Genomic DNA, 19,060 nt, shown 5'->3' with positions numbered 1-19,060 from the left:
TGAAATTTGATCTAATTTAGAAAGCTTTTGGAATTCATGAACATAAAGCATCTTCATCATGTGGTGTGATGGAAAGAACAAGAAGGTATAGTGTGATAGATGAGTATGACTTAAAGAAGTTGTTGAGTATGAATTAAACAGAAATAAACCCCAGAAAATAGGGAAAAGAAATAAGGCTCCCAAAATCATAGAGACTGCAGTGGGATGCACTTCACTGCTTGACTACCTTTCTAAAAGCAGGAACTTGTGGGCGTTCTTATGTTTTTCAGTGAATAGAAACAAATGTCCATTGAAGTACAAAATTAAATACCTTTCCATGTGCATGTTGTATAATTACAACTAATAATAATGTATCCCAGTTTATTAATTAATGATTCATAATTAGATTACTAAAAACCTCTATCATTTACCCTTTCTGTGAAGAAAAAACATTTTCCTTGGGGAAATGTCAGTGTATCCTGAGATGTTTGTCTTTTCTCCAACCACTGCAGAGTCTTTCACTTAATATATTATATACTTATATTTCCTTCCATAGAAATAGAGGTCTTTTGGAGCTCATTTGTATTCCAAATCAGCCCTGCTGTTACAATGTATTGGTTTTTAGCAATTTTACTGTGAAATTAGCTAAATTCCCTAGTAAAATAATTGATGCATTTTAAGGGCAAACAGTGTACATTAAGGATGAAGAAAGAAATGGAAGAATTGATTTTGTATATAATCCTATTGATTATAGTTCTAGAGACATTTCAGTTCTCACTACTTGGAATTTACATGATAATCTGCCGAAGAGTATAAGAAGGTATGGCAACTTCCAGTATGTTCTACAAGAGAGAGCATTGTTCCATTCTCTCACATAGTCTCCTTTTTGCACTTTCATTGTGCAAAAATTTTGTGTAATCACCTATGCAACTGTTAAAAGGGAAGAATGGAGGATTGGATTGGATGTAAAATGTTTGATATGCTGAAAGTGAGTGTATGTATAATTAAGAAGTAATAATAATAACAATTATAATTAATGGAAAAATTCTGAAGGCAGAATATTTACAAGCATGTCAGTCATTTAAGGGCTATGTTCCTCCTTTTTCAAGTGACTTAGGCTTAAAACCTATTGATTGTCACTGACATACTTCCTTTAAGGTCAGTTTCATAAGTTCTGTAATATACTTTAAGTACATGCTTCCTTTGATTTCATTGAATTTAGTTTCCTTAATCAAAACTTTTAATTATGCTAAGAACATTAAAGTAATTTGCATATATGTGTAAGAATGTGGAACATACCTGTCCAACAAATAAATCAGGAGAGACCATTGACATAGGTTTTATCTGTTTTAATTTGAAGGACATAATTTTAATGCCTTTCCTAATGCTACTTACTACATTTATCCATACTTTAAAAATATGGAGGTTTACTATGTCCGCTGATTGTGCTGAAATTGTTTCAAGTATCTGCTTTACTATTTTCTTACTCCTGTTAAGTAAGGAATAGTAATCTCCACAGAAAAAGGGAGACAAATCTGTTGCATTTAAGCATCTAGAAGTATACCTTTAGACAGCTAATAAAGAGCAAACTGAAGATTTCTACCTGCTGTGCTAAACTTAATGATATTATTCATGATGCTTATCCCATTCATCTTTCTGGTTTTTTGGTTGTTTTATTCACCTGATGGGTGTGATCATAATGCCAGTTTGTTAGTTCCTAAAAAAAAAGTAATAAAAATTAAGGATGGTTAAGGATGTATCACACAACAGGTTTTTAATGCTTATAGGTGCTGTGGCAGTACAAGCAGCATGTAATTACCATGTTCATCTTAAAAAGCCCACGACCATAATCTCATAAAGGATAATTTGACTGAAATTAGTATAAAGTATCCTATTTGTCTTAAAACTCAGATTTTTATTTTTTAAAAAACCTCTTGGAAGTGTATCTGTTTTGTACTAATTATCGCCAGTGCATCAAACATATGTATGGTGTTGTCTTTTTCCTGTAAATGTTTGTGAGTGTGGTCTTGATGTAGAGCAATGTGAACCCAGCTCGCCACAGTTCTGCCCGTCACCTTGTCTTTTTTTATTAATCCCTTCCCATATTGTGTTTTATGTAATTCTTTTTCTTTGGTGCAGTGAGTGTCTATAATTTCTTTCTGTCAAGTGCCTTGATCATTTCTAAATACTACATGCTAGGTAAATGTCGTGCAGAATGCATCTTTTTTATAGCTTTAATAGATGGATAAATTGGGAGTCTGTAATGGAACAAAATTCAGGGGTGATTATCACATAAGTAGTTAAGTTTAGACAGATCACAGTCTGAAAGGTTTTGTTTTCTGCCCTGTTTGTTCAGCACAGGACCTGAATATGTTTAAAAATAGTGTTACTGATGGCTGACATCCTTAGATATTGAATGTGCTTTGATAACTAACATAATATAATAGTTCATTGGTTTGTCTGCTTGTTTTAAGTTTACTTACTTAATTCTGTCTCCTACTGTATGTCTTTTTACTCCCAAATACAATATATATAATTTTCTAACTTGTGTTTTATCTTCATACATTGATTTCTTCTTTTTTTCCCAGCCAGTGAAAATGTAGTCATCAATCAATTGTTTCAATCCAAGCTGACACAAACTGGATCACTTGTTCCTCCATATCATTCCCTTAAAATCCATGGGTGTAAAGCAGCTTTGCTGAGTAAAAAACCATCAGTAGCCTGTGCAAGTGGAGAAGCAAAGAAATACTTTGAGCTCAGCAAGGTAAGAATTTAAGACTCTTTCTGTTCTTTGCTTCTTGAAGATTTTTCTGTTACTTTGTCATTTCTGAAAGCTCCTTGTTCTCTGCTTCATTCTCTGTAGTCATTAAACTATTAAAATTATTTAGTACTTAATATCAACACTAAAGCGGTAGTGAGAATTAACAGGTTATAATTTACTAACACCAATAATGCTGGTTCAAGAGCCTCTTTCTTGGACTCTCTGAGCAGCAGGTTAGGCCAGATGATGAGGTCCCTTCAAGCCTGAATCATTCCATGATTTCGTGGTTCCAGGGCTTAGCAGTGGATGCAATATTACTGGTTTTTGGCTGTATAGGAACACTTCTTTGTTTTGTCTCCTTGGCTGACTTTATGATGAATAGTTAAGTAAATTAAGACATAGGAAGAGCAAAAATAAAACCTCAGTGTCTTTATTGTGTTAACCTGAGAAGATTTCTGGTTTGCAAAAGATAGTTTGTGTAGTTTTGTATGAAGATCAACTCTGTACATTTTGGTAAACATTGTTATGTTAAATGGTCACTTGCACGTAAATTTTCCCAGTTGATTTGAAATCAAATCAAACTCTCCCCATTTCTGAACTTGTGTCTTCTTCTGCTAGCTATGCCAGTGAAAAAAGTTTAAAAAAAAAAAAAGGGAAGGGGGGACTTTGGAGGCTATCAGAAAATTAATTGTTCATGTCACATGGAACATCTCTCTTTTGAGGAGGAGTAACATGATTTGCTGAGTCCGTTCTTGACAGAGCTTTGGAATTCCTCCTTCTTGTAGAAAAGAAACGAGCAGTTCTCACAATACATCAGCTGCCTCGCCAGGCTTCTTGAATCTTACGGCTATTTTTGGCTTACAGCTGCATAAAATTGATTCTGTCATGGTATTAAGGAGCCTGCTCTCATGTGTCATTGTGGAAGGCTTTATGCAAGTACATCCATAGAATAACAATGGGACTTTCCTTATAGCACCCCTGCTGATAGTAGCATAATTCCTGTCTACTGTTCTTGTCAGTAATCTCAGTGGAAAAACTAAAGGTGAAGTGAATGGTGTTGGTTTAAGGCTATATTTAGCAAACAGCTGAGGCCTCACAAGGTGCCTTTAGGTGCCTTTCCACTATAACAACAGCTTCCTAGAGGAAGCTTCCTAAGGCTGTGAAAAAGATCCTAGTCCCTTACATGGAAGGAAGTATGAAAAGCACGTCTAAGTTAGAAGCCTTATCAAGCCAGGGGGAAATACCACACAGCTGGGTTCTCTGAAACTATGAGGTTTTTGACCAGTCCAGAATAGCTTTTAAACTGGAGTTACTTTCTTGAGAGAGAGAAGACATATTCAAATTCCTTTGGGAATCGTGATAAATTAAGTCAGAAATTCCAGATTCAGTGAAAATGCTCTAAACTTTCAGGTATTAGGTGGAAGGTGGGAAGAACTTCATCCTTCATCTGCCCACAGAGGCAAGGATGGCTTGGCTTCTCAAAGGTGGGCTTTGAGAAGAGCTGTGCAGGTGAGACAGAATACCACTTAAGTTTGTAGATACTAAGCTTGCCTAATTTGAGCAAGGTACTGTGCTGCCCTGCACGACAGATGCAGAACTTCAGGTATCTAAGCTGTTCCAGTGGCAAAAAAGCGACACTTGTTATTTTGGAATAGGCACCTGATGCAGGAGCTGGAAGTAGGTAAGTGCTTAAATTTTTCTGTGGATCAAGCCCAAATCTATAACTGCGCTGTCCCAAATAATTTCTTCACTTCTCCAGCATAGCCTTGAAAATCCACTGTGATGGGCTGGAATAATGCTGGTTTTGTTGTTTTGTTACTGTAATTGGAAATGCAATGTAAGTGGCATTTTCTTCTTACAATTAAAATGACTACAGGTTGGAAAATCTTAACCACTGCATTTTTATTGGAGTTTATGCTGAGGGTAAAGGGGATAAAGAGGGAAAAAAAAAAGAAAGGGGGAGGGGGAGGAAGAGGGACATTAAGGCAAGACTTGCCAACAAGAGACTGGCATTACTTTTATATCTGAAATCTGAATTGTAACATACATCATTCTGTAGGCAGAGAGAAACACAAAATGGAAGGTATTCATGTTGCTGTGTATGGGTAGTCATCTAGACTCCACCATACCCAGCGAAGTAGACACTTTCAGAGGTCAGATAGGAGTTTGTTGTGATTTCTCTCCCCTTTCAGCTTGTCATCTGCAGTCCTAGCTACTTGCTAGGTTACATAATTACAGATTTTTCTGCGTATGGCCATGTATCTACCTGTTTACCTTTCCATAAGTGACTCTTTCCTTGATTTTGAGCGTGTTGTCAAAGGTAAGGATGGTCTACCTCTTTGAACTCCCCACTTGTGATGGGTTGACCCTGGCTGGACACCACGTGCCCACCAGAGCCGTTCTATCACTCCCCCTCCTTCTCAGCTGGACAGGGGAGAGAAAATATAACAAAGAGCTTGTGGGTCGAGATAAGGATAGGAGAGATCACTCACCAATTACCGTCACGGGCAAAACAGACTCAGTTTGGGGAAAATTAACTTGATTTATTACAAATCAACCGGAGTAGGGTAATGAGAAATAAAACCAAATCTCAGAACACCTTCCCTCCACCCCTCCCTTCTTCCCGGGCACAACTTCACTCCCGGATTCTCTACCAACCCCCCAGCGGCACAGGGGGACGGGGATGGGGTTTACGGTCAGTTCATCACACGTTATTTTCTGCCGCTTCATCCTCCTCAGGGGGAGGACTCATCGCACTCTTCCCCTGCTCCAGCGTGGGGTCCCACCCACGGGAGACAGTCCTCCACGAACTTCTCCAACGTGGGTCCTTCCCACGGGCTGCAGTTCTTCACGAACTGCTCCAGCATGGGTCCTTTCCACGGTGTGCAGTCCTTCAGGCACAGACTGCTCCAGCATGGGCCCCCCACGGGGTCACAAGTCCTGCCAGAAAACCTGCTCCGTGGGCTCCTCTCTCCACAGATCCGCAGGTCCTGCCAGGAGCCTGCTCCAGCGCGGGGTTCCCATGGGGTCGCAGCCTCCTTCGGGAACCCACCTGCTCCAGCGTGGGGTCTTCCACGGGCTGCAGGTGGATATCTGCTCCACCGTGTACCTCCATGGACTGCAGGGGGACAGCCTGCCTCACCATGGTCTTCACCACGGGCTGCAGGGGAATCTCTGCTCCGGCGCCTGGAGCATCTCCTCCCCCTCCTTCTGCACTGACCTTGGTGTCCGCAGGGTTGTTTCTCTTACATGTTCTCACTCCTCTCTCCGGCTGCCGAATACCCCCGTCCCAACTTTTTTTCCTTCTTAAAAATGTTATCACAGAGGCGTTACCACTATCACTGATTGGCTCGGCCTTGGCCGGCGGCGGGTCCGTCTTAGAGCCGGCTGGTATGGGCTCTCTCGAACACAGGGGAAGCTTCCAGCAGCTTCTTACAGAAGCCACCCCTGTAACCCCCCCCGCTACCAAAACCTTGCCACACAAAACCAATACACCACTCTACTTGTAGTAGGGTCCAAGAAAACAGTGCATCCATCTTAAGATAGACATGAGCAAACCTAATAGCTGGCCAGAATTTTGGAGCACATAAGGAGTCATAGGAATTTGGCGATGTCAGCTCAAGTCTCTGTGACTTACGAAGACTGTGTCCCCTTTTCACATAAAATAGAATATATCTTCACTGATACTCTCACAACTCTCTTTTCCTCACATCAGCTCTTGCTCCCTTATTTTTCTGTAATCTTTTCCTAATGCATACTTTGGCCCTGTTGCCTTCCCCTTGCTTCCTTTGGAAGAATCAGTGGGTTTCCGAGTTCATACAGCAGAAGTCTAGTCACATGAATGCACATCACTAACAGGAAGCTTTCCTTTCCATTGACTTTACGTTGTTTCTCTTTATGAACACTTTGCTTCATTGTCTGTTAGTTGAAGAACTCATCTATTGCAAAGCTTTTGGTATGTCTTCTGGTTAAAGCTTTAAAATACTCTGCTGGTAAAGAGAGATTTTTTAGGAGAACGTTCTAGCTTCTTAACAGAGATAACAAATTTACATATATGGTTGGGTTGTTTTCTGTAGATCAGAGGTACAGGATTTTCCAAAGTAAAGCTGTATATTAGAGGGTAACAGAGAAGTACAGGTTCAGTGATGTAGTCTTGTTCCTTAGCCCATAGCTAAAGATGTCCAAGCTTGGAGAGTTTTAATTAAATTAATTTTTTGTCTTTGCCTTTTTTTGTTTGTTTTCTCTCCCTCATTCTGAACCAAACACTTCTTTCCCATGGGAAGAAGTGTGCAACACAGGACAGCAGGCAGGAACTTTAGCATCCAAAGCGTTGTTCCTGGCTCTTCCATTAACTCAGGAACTGGTCTTGAACTAGTGGCTTAATCTTTTGGGAGGAAGGGGTGTGAGTGCATTATCTGTCAAGTGGAGAAAACTATTTTGGTTATATTCCTCAATCATTTTGTAAACTTTAACTGAGAAGTGTCATTGGCATGCTAATGGTTCTTTTTATGAGAAGTCCTGGAGCAAGCAGATCTTTTACTTTCCTGTTTTGAAGTTGGGGATGAATTTGCCTTTAAAATCTTACTGCATCCTAGTAAGTGAGATTTGAAATAAAAAAGAGCTCCAAAGTTTAGCATAGGGAGTAGAGAATCGCTTGCATTGCAATATTTTCAATGGAATTTGGCTTGAGTGGGCCCAGCTGAGGAAACATACACTTTTTTGATGCAACTGGAAGAAGACAGGAGTAGGCCAGAACATGCTGACTTGATAGAAGGGGAGTTTTAGGGGATAAGTGGACTGGAGAAGGGCAGTGGAAAAGTCAGAGGTGAAAAGGCTGTCATTGATACAGAGGTTTGAATCTAGAGCTTGGCCAAATCCTGGAATACAGTAATTTTGCCAGCCTTCCTGTAGAAAGTTTAATAAACCCCCTAATTTCTGGGGCCACTTTTAGGATGATTATTGCCATTTTAGTCTCTAAGATAGGAAGTAGAACAGTAAAAAATAAATTTTTCCCCCAACCCTGATGTATAGGATAACATTGGTTCTAATGAGCCATGAAGTTACTGATAATTTATGTCTATAATGGGTGAAAACGGGTTAAAAAAGAAAGAAAACCAGGTTAACTGCATTCACGTGTGTAGGAAGAAGAAAGAAGGGTTTTTTTAATACTAATACTATTGTTTTGCCTTCAAGGTTTTTTTAATGATCTGTGCTTCCATTTACTCACTTAAGCATCTGCCAAAGACATAAGGAACCTTTTCAGAGAGTTACAGAATTATGCTACTTATAGGCAGATTGTATGGGATACTAACTGCACAAGTCCTGCTTCTGCAATAGAGTTCCAGGTCAAATTGCTTTGCCCAGTTATTTGGAAAAGGTATTTTATCTTTCCAACAGTATACAGCTGCTTTTGAAATCTAAACTTGCTTGCCAGTCATGGCTCTGCAGATACTTGAGGATATTTATCCACTTTCCCAATTCTTTCTGAAACTCAAATCATTGTCTGTGACAAACTTTGTATAAATGTTTGCCTTTCTTAGTCAATTGTGTAACAATGAAAATGAAGGTTTACTGCCCATCTTGAGTTAAAGTTCTTGTGTGTGTGCTTTTCTCCCCAACAGCTACTGAAAAAGAAAGGAACATCCTCATTTCTTCAGAGACTGGAACGAGGTGGCCCAACCACCGTGGCAATACAGCTCAGGGTTAGTGAACATCTCCTGGGCAGAAATTTACCAAAAAAACCCCCCAACATTTTAAAGGCAGGATTAGTCTCTACAGATTGTAATGGAAGAAAGAAAAATCATATGCTTGAGAAAGCCACTTGCATGGCCAGGTCAAGCTGTTTGAGAAAATGATGTTAAAAAGTTAGGAAGAGCGTATGTGCTGAGGAGTTTCCTTTGCTGCACAATAATAATTGATAACTGATTTTTTTTCCCACAGAAATCACTCTCAGATATTATTGGGAAGCTGCAGAACTGCACGCCACATTCTGTTCATTGTATAAAGCCTAATAACTCCAAGTTGCCAGATACTTTTGACAATTTTTATGTGTCTGCTCAACTGCAGTATATTGGTGTCCTAGACATGGTCAAAATCATACGACATGGATATCCAATACGTCTCTCTTTCACAGACTTCTTGTCAAGGTAAATTCTTTCAAGTTTCATAAAAACCTTTTCTTAGCTATGGTACAAAGCTTTCTGTCATGTTCTGGTAGTGCTTGCAGTGTTGTTTTGCTGATGAGTCTTTCAGACTTTCTTCAGAGAAAAATTATGTCTTCAGCAAGGGGTGTAGGCTTGTTATTTTTTAATTGAAGGAATCATGAACTTTGTGGAAATATATTTGTAAAGATCATCAGCAAAATGTATTCAATTTAAAAAATGCAACTTCATAAAATAGTTATATTTTTATAATTCGTGGTATTTATACAATTTATAAAATACAAATATTGCATGTTGTCTCCGGGTAATTAAAAAGCAGAAGGAGAAATAGTCTTAAATTTTCAAGTTTATCGGTGTAGGTGTCATGGCTCAGTATTTGTATTTCATATGCTAGAATTTGTTTCTGTATGGTGATTAGTTATTAATGCTCATACCACAATTCCATTTTTATTATTGTTGTTAGAAATGAATGAAATTTTGAATTAATGCGAAAAGGCAAAAGGATATGCATCACCGCTTCTGGCTGAAGGAAAACTCTTTTTCCCCATCCCCAGTTCAGTTTTAGGGTTTTGGCTCGCTTACATTCTTAAATGCTTCAGCAAAGACAGAGCACCTTCTTGTCCAAGAGATGTTCGGTTAGCAGCCTCATGCACTCAACACACGTTCCTCTCTCTGCATGTTCTACTCCTTGACGGATACATCGAGCAGTCATGATCTGGCCTATGTATTATCTCCTGCAAACCAGCATGGGAATACCAGCTGCTTACATACATCTAAACTTTCAGTCGCCTTCTTGAAAAAGTTGTGGATGTTAAATTATTGCTTGGACAGGATCATATTCTCTCTGGCAATTCTGTAAATATTCAAAAAGTGCAGGAGTATAGGAGTTTATAATCCCACGTGTTTCAAAGGTAAGCCATCTCTATCCTAGCACAATATTCATGCTGCAGCATGAATCCAGAAGAGCAGGCAGGTTGAGGAGAAGATGCAGATAATGGGAGATTTGGAAAAGCAGGCTGCTTTCGTGGTCAGAAGTGGTAGGGGCAATCTCTAAATAGCCGTTTCTATACTACTGAATTCAACACTTCAAGGGACTATTACATGAGCATAAACACACAATCTTTTCTACTGTTAAATCCTCACAGTGGTTCCTGGCAGGGATTTGGTCCTCGCCACCTAGCTTTTGTCACTGCAATTCCCAGGTACAGGTTGGGGGTTAGCACAGGCCTGGGACCACTCCTGGTGGGCAGCGTGGAGGTAGCTACTCTCTTTTGGAGGATAAAAGAGAGTAACCACATGTGCAAAGGTCATTTTATTCAGTTGGCCTCAGTGCCAGAGAAAGGTACCATGCATGTTCACTCTAACAGTATAGGCATGAGTCTGGCACGTTGTCTTTTTTGGAGAAACTTTATTTAAAAATATTACTAAAAGAATGTTTGAAGATTCAAATACAATTTAAATCTTTTTCTTCCACTCCTTCAAGTACATCCCAAAGACAAATTTTTACCTAAAAGTCTAGAGGACATCTGGTGCCTCACAATAAATGTTTATTTGCAGTAATGATAGGAAAACAGAATAGCAACAAAACCCAACAACATGATGCCAGCAATATTCATGCTATTACTTTAAAGTGTTCTAGTTTTGTTACTGTCCATCTTTATCCCTTTTCCTCCACAATAAATTATCTTTATAGGTTCCTTGCACCTGAGCCCCTGTCCTTTTACCTATTTGCACCAGGTCCTAATAATTTTGTTATTACACATAAAATGAATTAAACAGTGGTGGGGCTAGCATGGTGTCACTGGAAATGAAGTCCATTCTATAATATTACCTGTGAATATATGTTGAACCTACTCAGAAGTTAGCAATAATCACTCTGCGTACATCTCTTGACACTAATGATTTTTCGATCTATGTACAAATAGGAACAGAGAGCAAGCTCTTGGCCTAGCAGTACTGAAAGAAACCATTAGCATTATAAGGCTTTTTACAGTAGCCATTCCTGTCACACAGGCCAAAGCTTATCTTACTTTGAACAGCAGAATGTGCAAATTCTTCACTTTACTCACCATGACCAGTTAACCTTCATATTCACATTCACTGTATGTGGATAATTCTTTTCATTTCAAATAGTGTAAGCGTGTAGCTATTTCTTCTGTTACTGCCTAAAAAGTATGAAATTTTAAAGCAGAAATGATAGTATTGGATTCTAGTTGAAAAGTGCCATCTATCCTTAATGCTGTATTTTTTAGCCAACAGACTACAGATAAAGAGTAAAGGATTATTGAATTCAGAGATTATGAGCTACCTTTTCAAAAGTCGTCTAAAAACCTGTCACTTGTACTACATCCCTGTATTGCCTCAGTGACTGGACAGGATGGTTTTGGAAACAGGATAATCAGTTCTCGCTATGTTCTTGTAAACTGGATTTGCTTTTTTGGCTGTTCAGCCTAACTCTGGTCTTGTCCTGCTATTCATTGATTGGAATGAGAAATGATTTTGTGAGATTTCCATACGTGCTTATAAACCTGAAGTTGATAGACTTTCTCATCTTCCAATTTTTTATTTCCTTTGGCATCAAACTGGTATTTCTAGTGTTCTAATACTTGGGAAAATAGCATCTTCTCTATTTCTGCAATTATTTTTCCTTCGTTGTGGCTTTTCTGCTTCTTTTGCATGGTTCAGAATGGTCTATGATTTCCAGCCCCTAGGTGGGCAGCAGTGGTTGCACTGGTATGCATTCAGGCAGATTTTGAGCACAGGCACTGAGCTACTGAGTGTGATGGCTTTCCAAGAGCTGCTTCTTGCAGAACAGTCAGGATGCTACACAAGAGTCTGAACCTATCTTTCTGAGGTACTGGTTATTATTCTTCAAGCTGCAAAAGAGAGAAAAAATGACATCAGCTTGAATTTTACTTAGGGTCCCTCAATCCCAAACCAATACACATACCATACAAACAGGTAAAATATAAAATGTCAATTATGACAAATAGTGATCACAACAGGCCACAATGATACTGGTGTGTATATGAAGAGACTCCATTCTGAGCTATCCTGGAACCAAGAAGAAAAAAAAAAAACAAACAGAAAAACTATTGCTCTAGATAGAGATGGATAGTTAGAGGCTTAGTTAAAACCTTATAATTAAGGAACGATCATGAGCAGGAGTAGGATCTGAAAGACAATGAAGGCTTGCTTATTACCTTCCAGTACAGAAACATGTGCCAACTGATACAGCCTCTGCTTTCTGTGGTATTTTCATATCTGGAAGGAGCCATCATACTCAGAAGCCCAGGGATAAAATACAGCTCTGTCACAGTGAATGAGGATGATGTTCTTTTATTTTACCTTTTCATCTTTTTTTTTTTTTTTTTTTTAGTAGGGAATAAGTGTATCTGTTTAATATTATTCTGATTATGCTAAGGTGCAGGGGGCAGAAAAATCAGGAAACAAAACACAGGGAGAGATGAAGGAATTCTTCGTTATTCACCGTAGGAAGCTGTAAACAAGTGAATGTTCTTACCAAGTGCTCTTACTGGGCTGAAAAAGTATAGCCTCCCCATGGCTTGCCCCAAGGGGCAAAGGAATTACTCCCCATTACTCTGGGGAGACAGCTGACAACAGAAAAACACAGAACGAGAAAGAAAAAGTAGACAGTTTCCATCTCTTAATGAGAATAATGAAATTTGCCTACACCTTCATTTTTTCTTGTATGTTTATAAGAAATAGAAATACAAGTCATTTTTGCTTTATTCTGTCATGCTCTGCTGTGTCCTTGTTTGTAAATACTAAATACTAGTAAGGACTCTTGATTTTCATGTAGGTTTTCTCTTTTGAAGAGGAGGGTTTCCTCCCCATTTGAGTCATGCTAGTGAACAATTTGACCATGTGGCCCCAAAGGGGAAAAAATAGGCCTGCAGATGTAAAAAACAACATAACCTGCTATGGTTGTTAAGTGTGACCCTATGAACTGTCAATCCAAGAATGACAGGACTTAGAGGTAGCAAAATATATCCCCAGATGCGTGCCTGTGGGAGGTTTACCCATAACTAAGATTTTGTCATGGTTTAACCCCAGCCAGCAACTAAGCACCACGCAGCCGCTCACTCACTTCACCCCCATCCAGTAGGATGGGGGAGAAAATCGGGAAAAGAAGTAAAACTCGTGGGTTGAGATAAGAATGGTTTAACAGAACAGAAAAGAAGAAACTAATAATGATAACACTAATAAAATGACAGCAGTAATAATAAAAGGATTGGAATATACAAATGATGTGCAGTGCAATTGCACACCACCTGCCGATCAATGCCCAGTTAATCTCTGAGCGGCGATCCCCCTGCCCCCACCCCCCCCCAGTTCCTATACTAGATGGGACATCACATGGTATGGAATACCCCGTTGGCCAGTTTGGGTCAGCTGCCCTGGCTGTGTCCCGTCCCAACTTCTTGTGCCCCTCCAGCTCTCTCACTGGCTGGGCATGAGAAGCTGAAAAATCCTTGACTTTAGACTAAACACTGCTTAGCAACAGCTGAAAACATCAGTGTTATCAACATTCCTCTCATGCTGAACTCAAAACATAGCACCGTACCAGCTACTAGGAAGACAATTAACTCTATCCAGCTGAAACCAGGACAGATTTTCACCTTCAGTTTGTGTCTTGGAGTCTTTCTGGTGGGCTGAGTTTCAGTGAATGCAGCTGTGTGGTTCACAGCTTGGCTTAGCTCAGCTGCAAAGTGGTTTATAGTAATGATGCAAGGAAATCTTGTTTTTCTAGAGCTGAATGTACTATGCAGTTCTCCTGGGCTTACCTGGCTTGAGAAGTAAATGATATTAATGGTAGGTCTGAAAGCACTGTGCAAAATCAAAGAGAATTTGTAGCCTGGATCCCAACTTGAATTCCCAAAAGACACTGAATTGCTACCCTCCTTCACCCTGCCTGCAGTTTGGAGCATTTACTTTTAGGGTCTTCTTTATCATATAGGTAATGTGGTCAGAGTTAAAAAAATTAATGAATGAAAAAATTAAAAACCTTGTTTTGTCTGGCTAATAAAAAAGACAGAATGTTTGAATTAGGGGCCTTTGTGGTGAAGGGATAGAATATCAGAAAACCTGGGTATTCTCTCAGTAATACAGACAGTACCATTGCTTTCTTAATTGGATTAATTTGAATAAATTTCTATTAATAGCTAATTAGGGATTAATATGACTGGTCACTAGCATATATTTATGAGTCATGTTTGAACTCTTACGATGGCTAAAGAAAGACAGTAGCTAAGGAGAGGTCATATTTCACAAGAGCACTTCTTCCTGGGCTACAAAGCTTACACATTATTTCTGTTGCTGTCCTTTTTGGATTTACTGGTTCTGCTTCTGTATTATCAAAGTGAAAGTTGACAGCTGCTAGGTGATCCCCTCAATCACCAAAGTTCGCTGATCAGAAGAGAAATCTTGTGGAAATTCTGGTTCTTAAGTGGAAGCTGTGACAGTTACTGTCAATGAATATATAATAAAAATGGGAATTAATAAGGTCAGATGCTACTAAATGCTGTAAAAACAGGCAGCACCAATATAATTTTGAAATTATATATGTGATTTCAGTGGATTTGCCAACTCCAGCTGCAGTGTTTCTGCTGAATTTGCCTGCAGTGCTGGGTCAATTTCTAAAGCTCTTTGAGTAGAGAGACAGAAATCAGTTCTTACCTTATCTTTAAAATAGCCTTGTGTAACATGTGTTTTAGACTCCTGGAAAAGTTTGCCCGTATATTTTGCATTAATATCTTCAGAATTGTTCTCAGTGGGCTAGATTTTGAAATTCTAGCTTTGCTTTGAAGTCAAGGCAGTGGCACAAACAATGTTGTGAAGAGTTCAAAGTTTCCAATTTGCAGCCTAAATTGTATGCATAGGTAAAGTATCCTCAAATATCCTTTTCCTGGAAGAAAGAAAACAGCAAAATAACCATGGAATTAGGAACTATCTGCAGATCGCTGTTTCTTTCCAGTTTTTAGCATTTTGATATCTTATTTAAAATGAGGATAATTTCACCCAAGATACACAAAAAGCACTTTAGTAGGTATGTAGTAATTTGTTGGGTTTGGTATTCGGTACAATGGCAAAAAGGTTAAGTATCAGTGTGTGCTTTGTTACCAGTGTAGAACAGTAGGGCTCAGAAACTCTCTGGGGCATAGACAGAGCCTGGTTGTACAAGCTTAATATCTAGAACCTAATCTCTTTGCATCAATTAATAAAATAGATCCTGGCTGACTTTCGTGTCATTCACCTCACTTGGTGCTCAAGGAAGACATGTAAAAGCCATTTGGAATATAAATTTTTAATAACAGTGATAGTCGTCAAGGACCCATCTAGAGTAATGAGGTGAGCTTATATTTCTTGCTCAGTGAAGTACAAGAATACAGCTGTTCAGGTGTGTCCAGGTAAAAATGAGGCAGTAAGATGCTCTCTTTTATTCATCCTGAACAATTTTATTTTGGTACCATCCTCCTCTACAAACACTCCTTTACCATTAGTGTTTGTAAATTGGATGAGAAATGAAAATTAATTTTTCCTCTCTTTTTCTTCTTAATGTGGTTCACCAAGTTGCTGAACTGTACCCAGTGCTTTGCTCTGCTTGTGTTTTAGTTTCCATGGTCAAGGAAGAATTTATGGACTATGGCCTTAGAGATTGAGGTTCACATGGCACACATATTTCTTGTGTCTGGGACACTGCTTAGCAATGGAGACTTCAGCGTCCAGTTGCACAGGTCCTGAAATAAGACATCTGTGTTAGCCTTCTCTGCCAGTTTGTGGCAAACCTTCAGGGCTGTTGGACCTCAGGACAACCTCTGTGCATTACGTGAACTGAAGCAAATTAAGCCTTTCACTTAGCTGATGAGAATTGCAGGATTTCTATGAGAAAAAAATAAGTTGTTCAGAAAGCCCAAATAATTGTCTGCTAGTGTGCTATTCCTTGTCTTTATTTCTGCACTTTTTGAGTGTTTCTTGGAATTTCATTACTGTCTCTCAGGTTTCTAGACTATCTTTTCCAGGTTTAACTCTTTCAACTCAGTCTTGTGTTTTCTGTCGTGGAGCTCCTATCCTGCCTTCTGTTGCTGCTCAAGGAACAGCAGAGAAAATTTCATACAGTGGAGAACATGAAGGCTGTACGTAGAGACATCTCTTACAGTGTCGTTGCAAGAATAGATAAGTCAATACAAAGTTACAATTTACGATTTCCAATTCTCTTTAAAAATGGCTTAAATTGCATCAGTCTAATCTTTAGTTTTACCTATGCATATGCAGACATGCAGCTTAGATTATAAGTAGTTGTTTGTGCTAACTGGTAAGACAGCGTCAAGTGCAGATTTGGAGGTACAGTATCAGACCATCGTCTTTTTCATCTTCGTCTTCTTCCTCTTCCTCCTCTTCCTCTTCTTCCCCTTCCTCCTCCTCCTCCTCCTCTTCCTCCTCTTCTCCTTCTCCCTCCTTTTCATTGGCTAACCCTATTCTCCTGTATGAACATAGCGTGTTAAAATTACAACACGTAAGCTGTATTGAGTCAATTAAAGAATCTCTTAAGATTTTAATGTTTTGAAAATAGAATGTTAAAAAGAGTTAATATTCTGATGAATTTTTGTTTTAAAGTAACTTAAAAAGATGGCAAAACAACCATTTTAATAGGAAATAGTAGGAAGGAAGATATGGAACACAATGATAATGGATTCTTATGGTAATCGTAGCAAGGAGACTGAAACAAATATGTTTGAAGCCTGTTCTAATTACAGGTCTTCCTCTGATTGCAGTATGAAGTTCTTCTTAGATGAAACTCTTTTTAGAAGTTACACTTAACTGCAGATCCTGAAATCTGCAGTTCTACTCAGGACAGTGTTCATTGATACTGAAATGCTCTAGTAGTGGACTTCAGATCAAAAATGTCTTCAGAGCACTGAATTGTTCCTAACTCATCCAGACAATTGACTTTGCTTGGAGATCATTCTCAAGAGATACCTTTTTTTCTCAGGAAAGTTTATGTTCATGCCAATATCATTGCTTTGTCAAATAATGTCATAGCGCCATTATGAATAACTATTGTAATCTTTTGATCAAATTTGTACTATTAGCTGATACTGTATTGCACAGATGTGTTGTTTATGTTTGTGACTCTTCTGTGGGACTCATCATTGCATATCTGAACTCCCCTTGCCCAGAAGCTTTTGTGTTCATTTTTTTTTCTCTGTCTTTCCTCTCTCCTTTTTTTCCTCTTGAAAGCAGGGAATTTAGAATATCTTACATCATTTGTGAATTCAAAAAGTGCAGCAAAACATTTCAGAGTCTCATGAGCAAGGTAGGCAGGGCATTAGTGAGAATGATACACTGAGTAGATCACAAAGTGATAGGTCATCACACTGGCCCTTTCAGCTTTATTGTCTACTCTACAATAATGTCATCAGTCTTCTCCTACAGCACTGCATTGATATGTGCCATGATACCTTAAATCTTTGCAAGGAGAGCAAGACGTAATCTGACTGGTGTTAACAAGCAATATTCCATTAAAGTAGATGTAATGATACCAATTTATACCAAAAGGCAATCTCGCTGTTGTGTAATTTGTTGCTTCAGACCTAGAGCTGGAAGTGATATTTCTGATTGAGGGTAGTCATTTTTATTTGTCTTTCTTTTAGAATGCAAGAAAAGGTGAATAAATGAAGTATTTTGAAGTCATCAGTTTTTTGGGCACCTTAAACCCAAATTCATAAACTTGGTAATGACTTAATTTCCTGTGAAGAATGAAGGTCATCTACAAAGTTTAAAACCATGATTTTTAAAATGACAGTGTAATCATCACATTCTATAAAGAAGTGTTGTGGGTTAACCCCAGTGGGCAGCTCAGCCCCACACAACCGCTCACTCATTCCTCTGCAGTGGGGTGGGGGAGAGAATTGGACAGGCAAAAGTTACAAAACTTGTGGGTTGACCTAAAGACAGTTTAATAGGGAAAGCAAATCTGTGTGTGCAAGTGATGAAAAATAAAGAATTCATTCTCTACTTCCCATCAGCAGGCAGGTGTTTAGCCATTTCCAGGAAAGCAGGGCTCCATCACGCCTAACAGTTACTTGGGAAGACGAATGCCATCACTCTAAATGTCCCCTCTTCTTCTTCGTGCAGCTTGTTTTTTTTAATTTCCTTTGTCAATCTTTCTGATAGTGGGGCCCAGTTTGGAATCATTTACAGCAGTCTCAGAACTATTCTAAATTACTAATCCCTTGTAAAAGCTTGCTGATAGGGAATTGATTATACTGTAAGAGATGACCAGAACCCGGAGTGCACTGGCATTCTCCCTGGCAAGCCACGTGTATTAGAATTGTTGTACGTCACCTGGGGAGTTGCCTAGGTGTAGGTAGGTATTTGGGACCATCTTAGAGGCTATAGGCCATTTGAAATGTATTTGTACAATGTGATAGTGTAGTGATAGTATTTGGCCTGTTCATTTTATGAACAAACTGAATAGCTCTGTATGTTACACATACTCTTTAAGTGTAGATAGACTACTCTGTTCTACCCCCTTTGGGGTTGTTTCTTTGTAGCTGTTTAGCTTGTTTTCTCTATTTTTCCCTCAGGTCCTCTTTAATACTCAAAAGGCAAGAAATGGACTAGGTAACTTCAGATGGCTATGGTGACTCACCTAATAATCCTGGACTTAATTTATAGTGTATAGAGAAAAAAGGTCACTTTCAGGATGTGATTCAATTGACTTATTTTAGGTTTATCCATTTTTGCAGGTATTTCACAGCCTCAGTCTAGCTCCCATCTACGGCAAGGGACAGAATTGGTTTGTAAAAGGCTCCAACAAAATCAGAGAACAACATTTTGGAGTTGAAACAGAAGCAGCTTTTGAAGTTTTACCATGGTATCATCAGTTCTCTAGCCCACAGAATTAGTAGTATTGTACATGCAAAATACCAGTCCTTATGTTACATGTCACAGTGTTAGACTGTGAGAATGATAAAGCTGCTGGTGTTTCTGGGGCTTACTGACAGCACACAAATGAGTATAAGAGAAAATAAAGTTTCTTTTTTGACTGGAGTTTTCAGTGGCTGGTCAGACATCTAGCTTTATATTTAGAAGGCAAAAATAAGCATCAGCATTGTTTGCTTGGCATCTTCTG

At 38.9% G+C, this 19,060-nt stretch overlaps 1 protein-coding gene across 3 annotated transcripts in view; it reads left to right on the top strand.

Annotated features, from left to right (window-relative positions):
* Positions 1-19,060, top strand: part of MYO16 (myosin XVI) — a 404,375-nt gene that overhangs the window by 306,048 nt on the left and 79,267 nt on the right. For all 3 annotated transcript variants that reach the window (XM_052773633.1, XM_052773634.1, XM_052773632.1), the window contains exons 25-27: positions 2,568-2,743; positions 8,362-8,442; positions 8,681-8,886. In XM_052773633.1, the coding sequence (XP_052629593.1) occupies positions 2,568-2,743; positions 8,362-8,442; positions 8,681-8,886 (463 nt within the window). The remainder of the gene's footprint in view (positions 1-2,567; positions 2,744-8,361; positions 8,443-8,680; positions 8,887-19,060) is intronic.

Source organism: Harpia harpyja, chromosome 22 (genome assembly GCF_026419915.1).
Source record: "Harpia harpyja isolate bHarHar1 chromosome 22, bHarHar1 primary haplotype, whole genome shotgun sequence".
Lineage (NCBI taxonomy): Eukaryota > Metazoa > Chordata > Aves > Accipitriformes > Accipitridae > Harpia > Harpia harpyja.
Note: the sequence above shows the minus strand (reverse complement) of the source record. Positions and strands in the feature narration are given on the sequence as shown.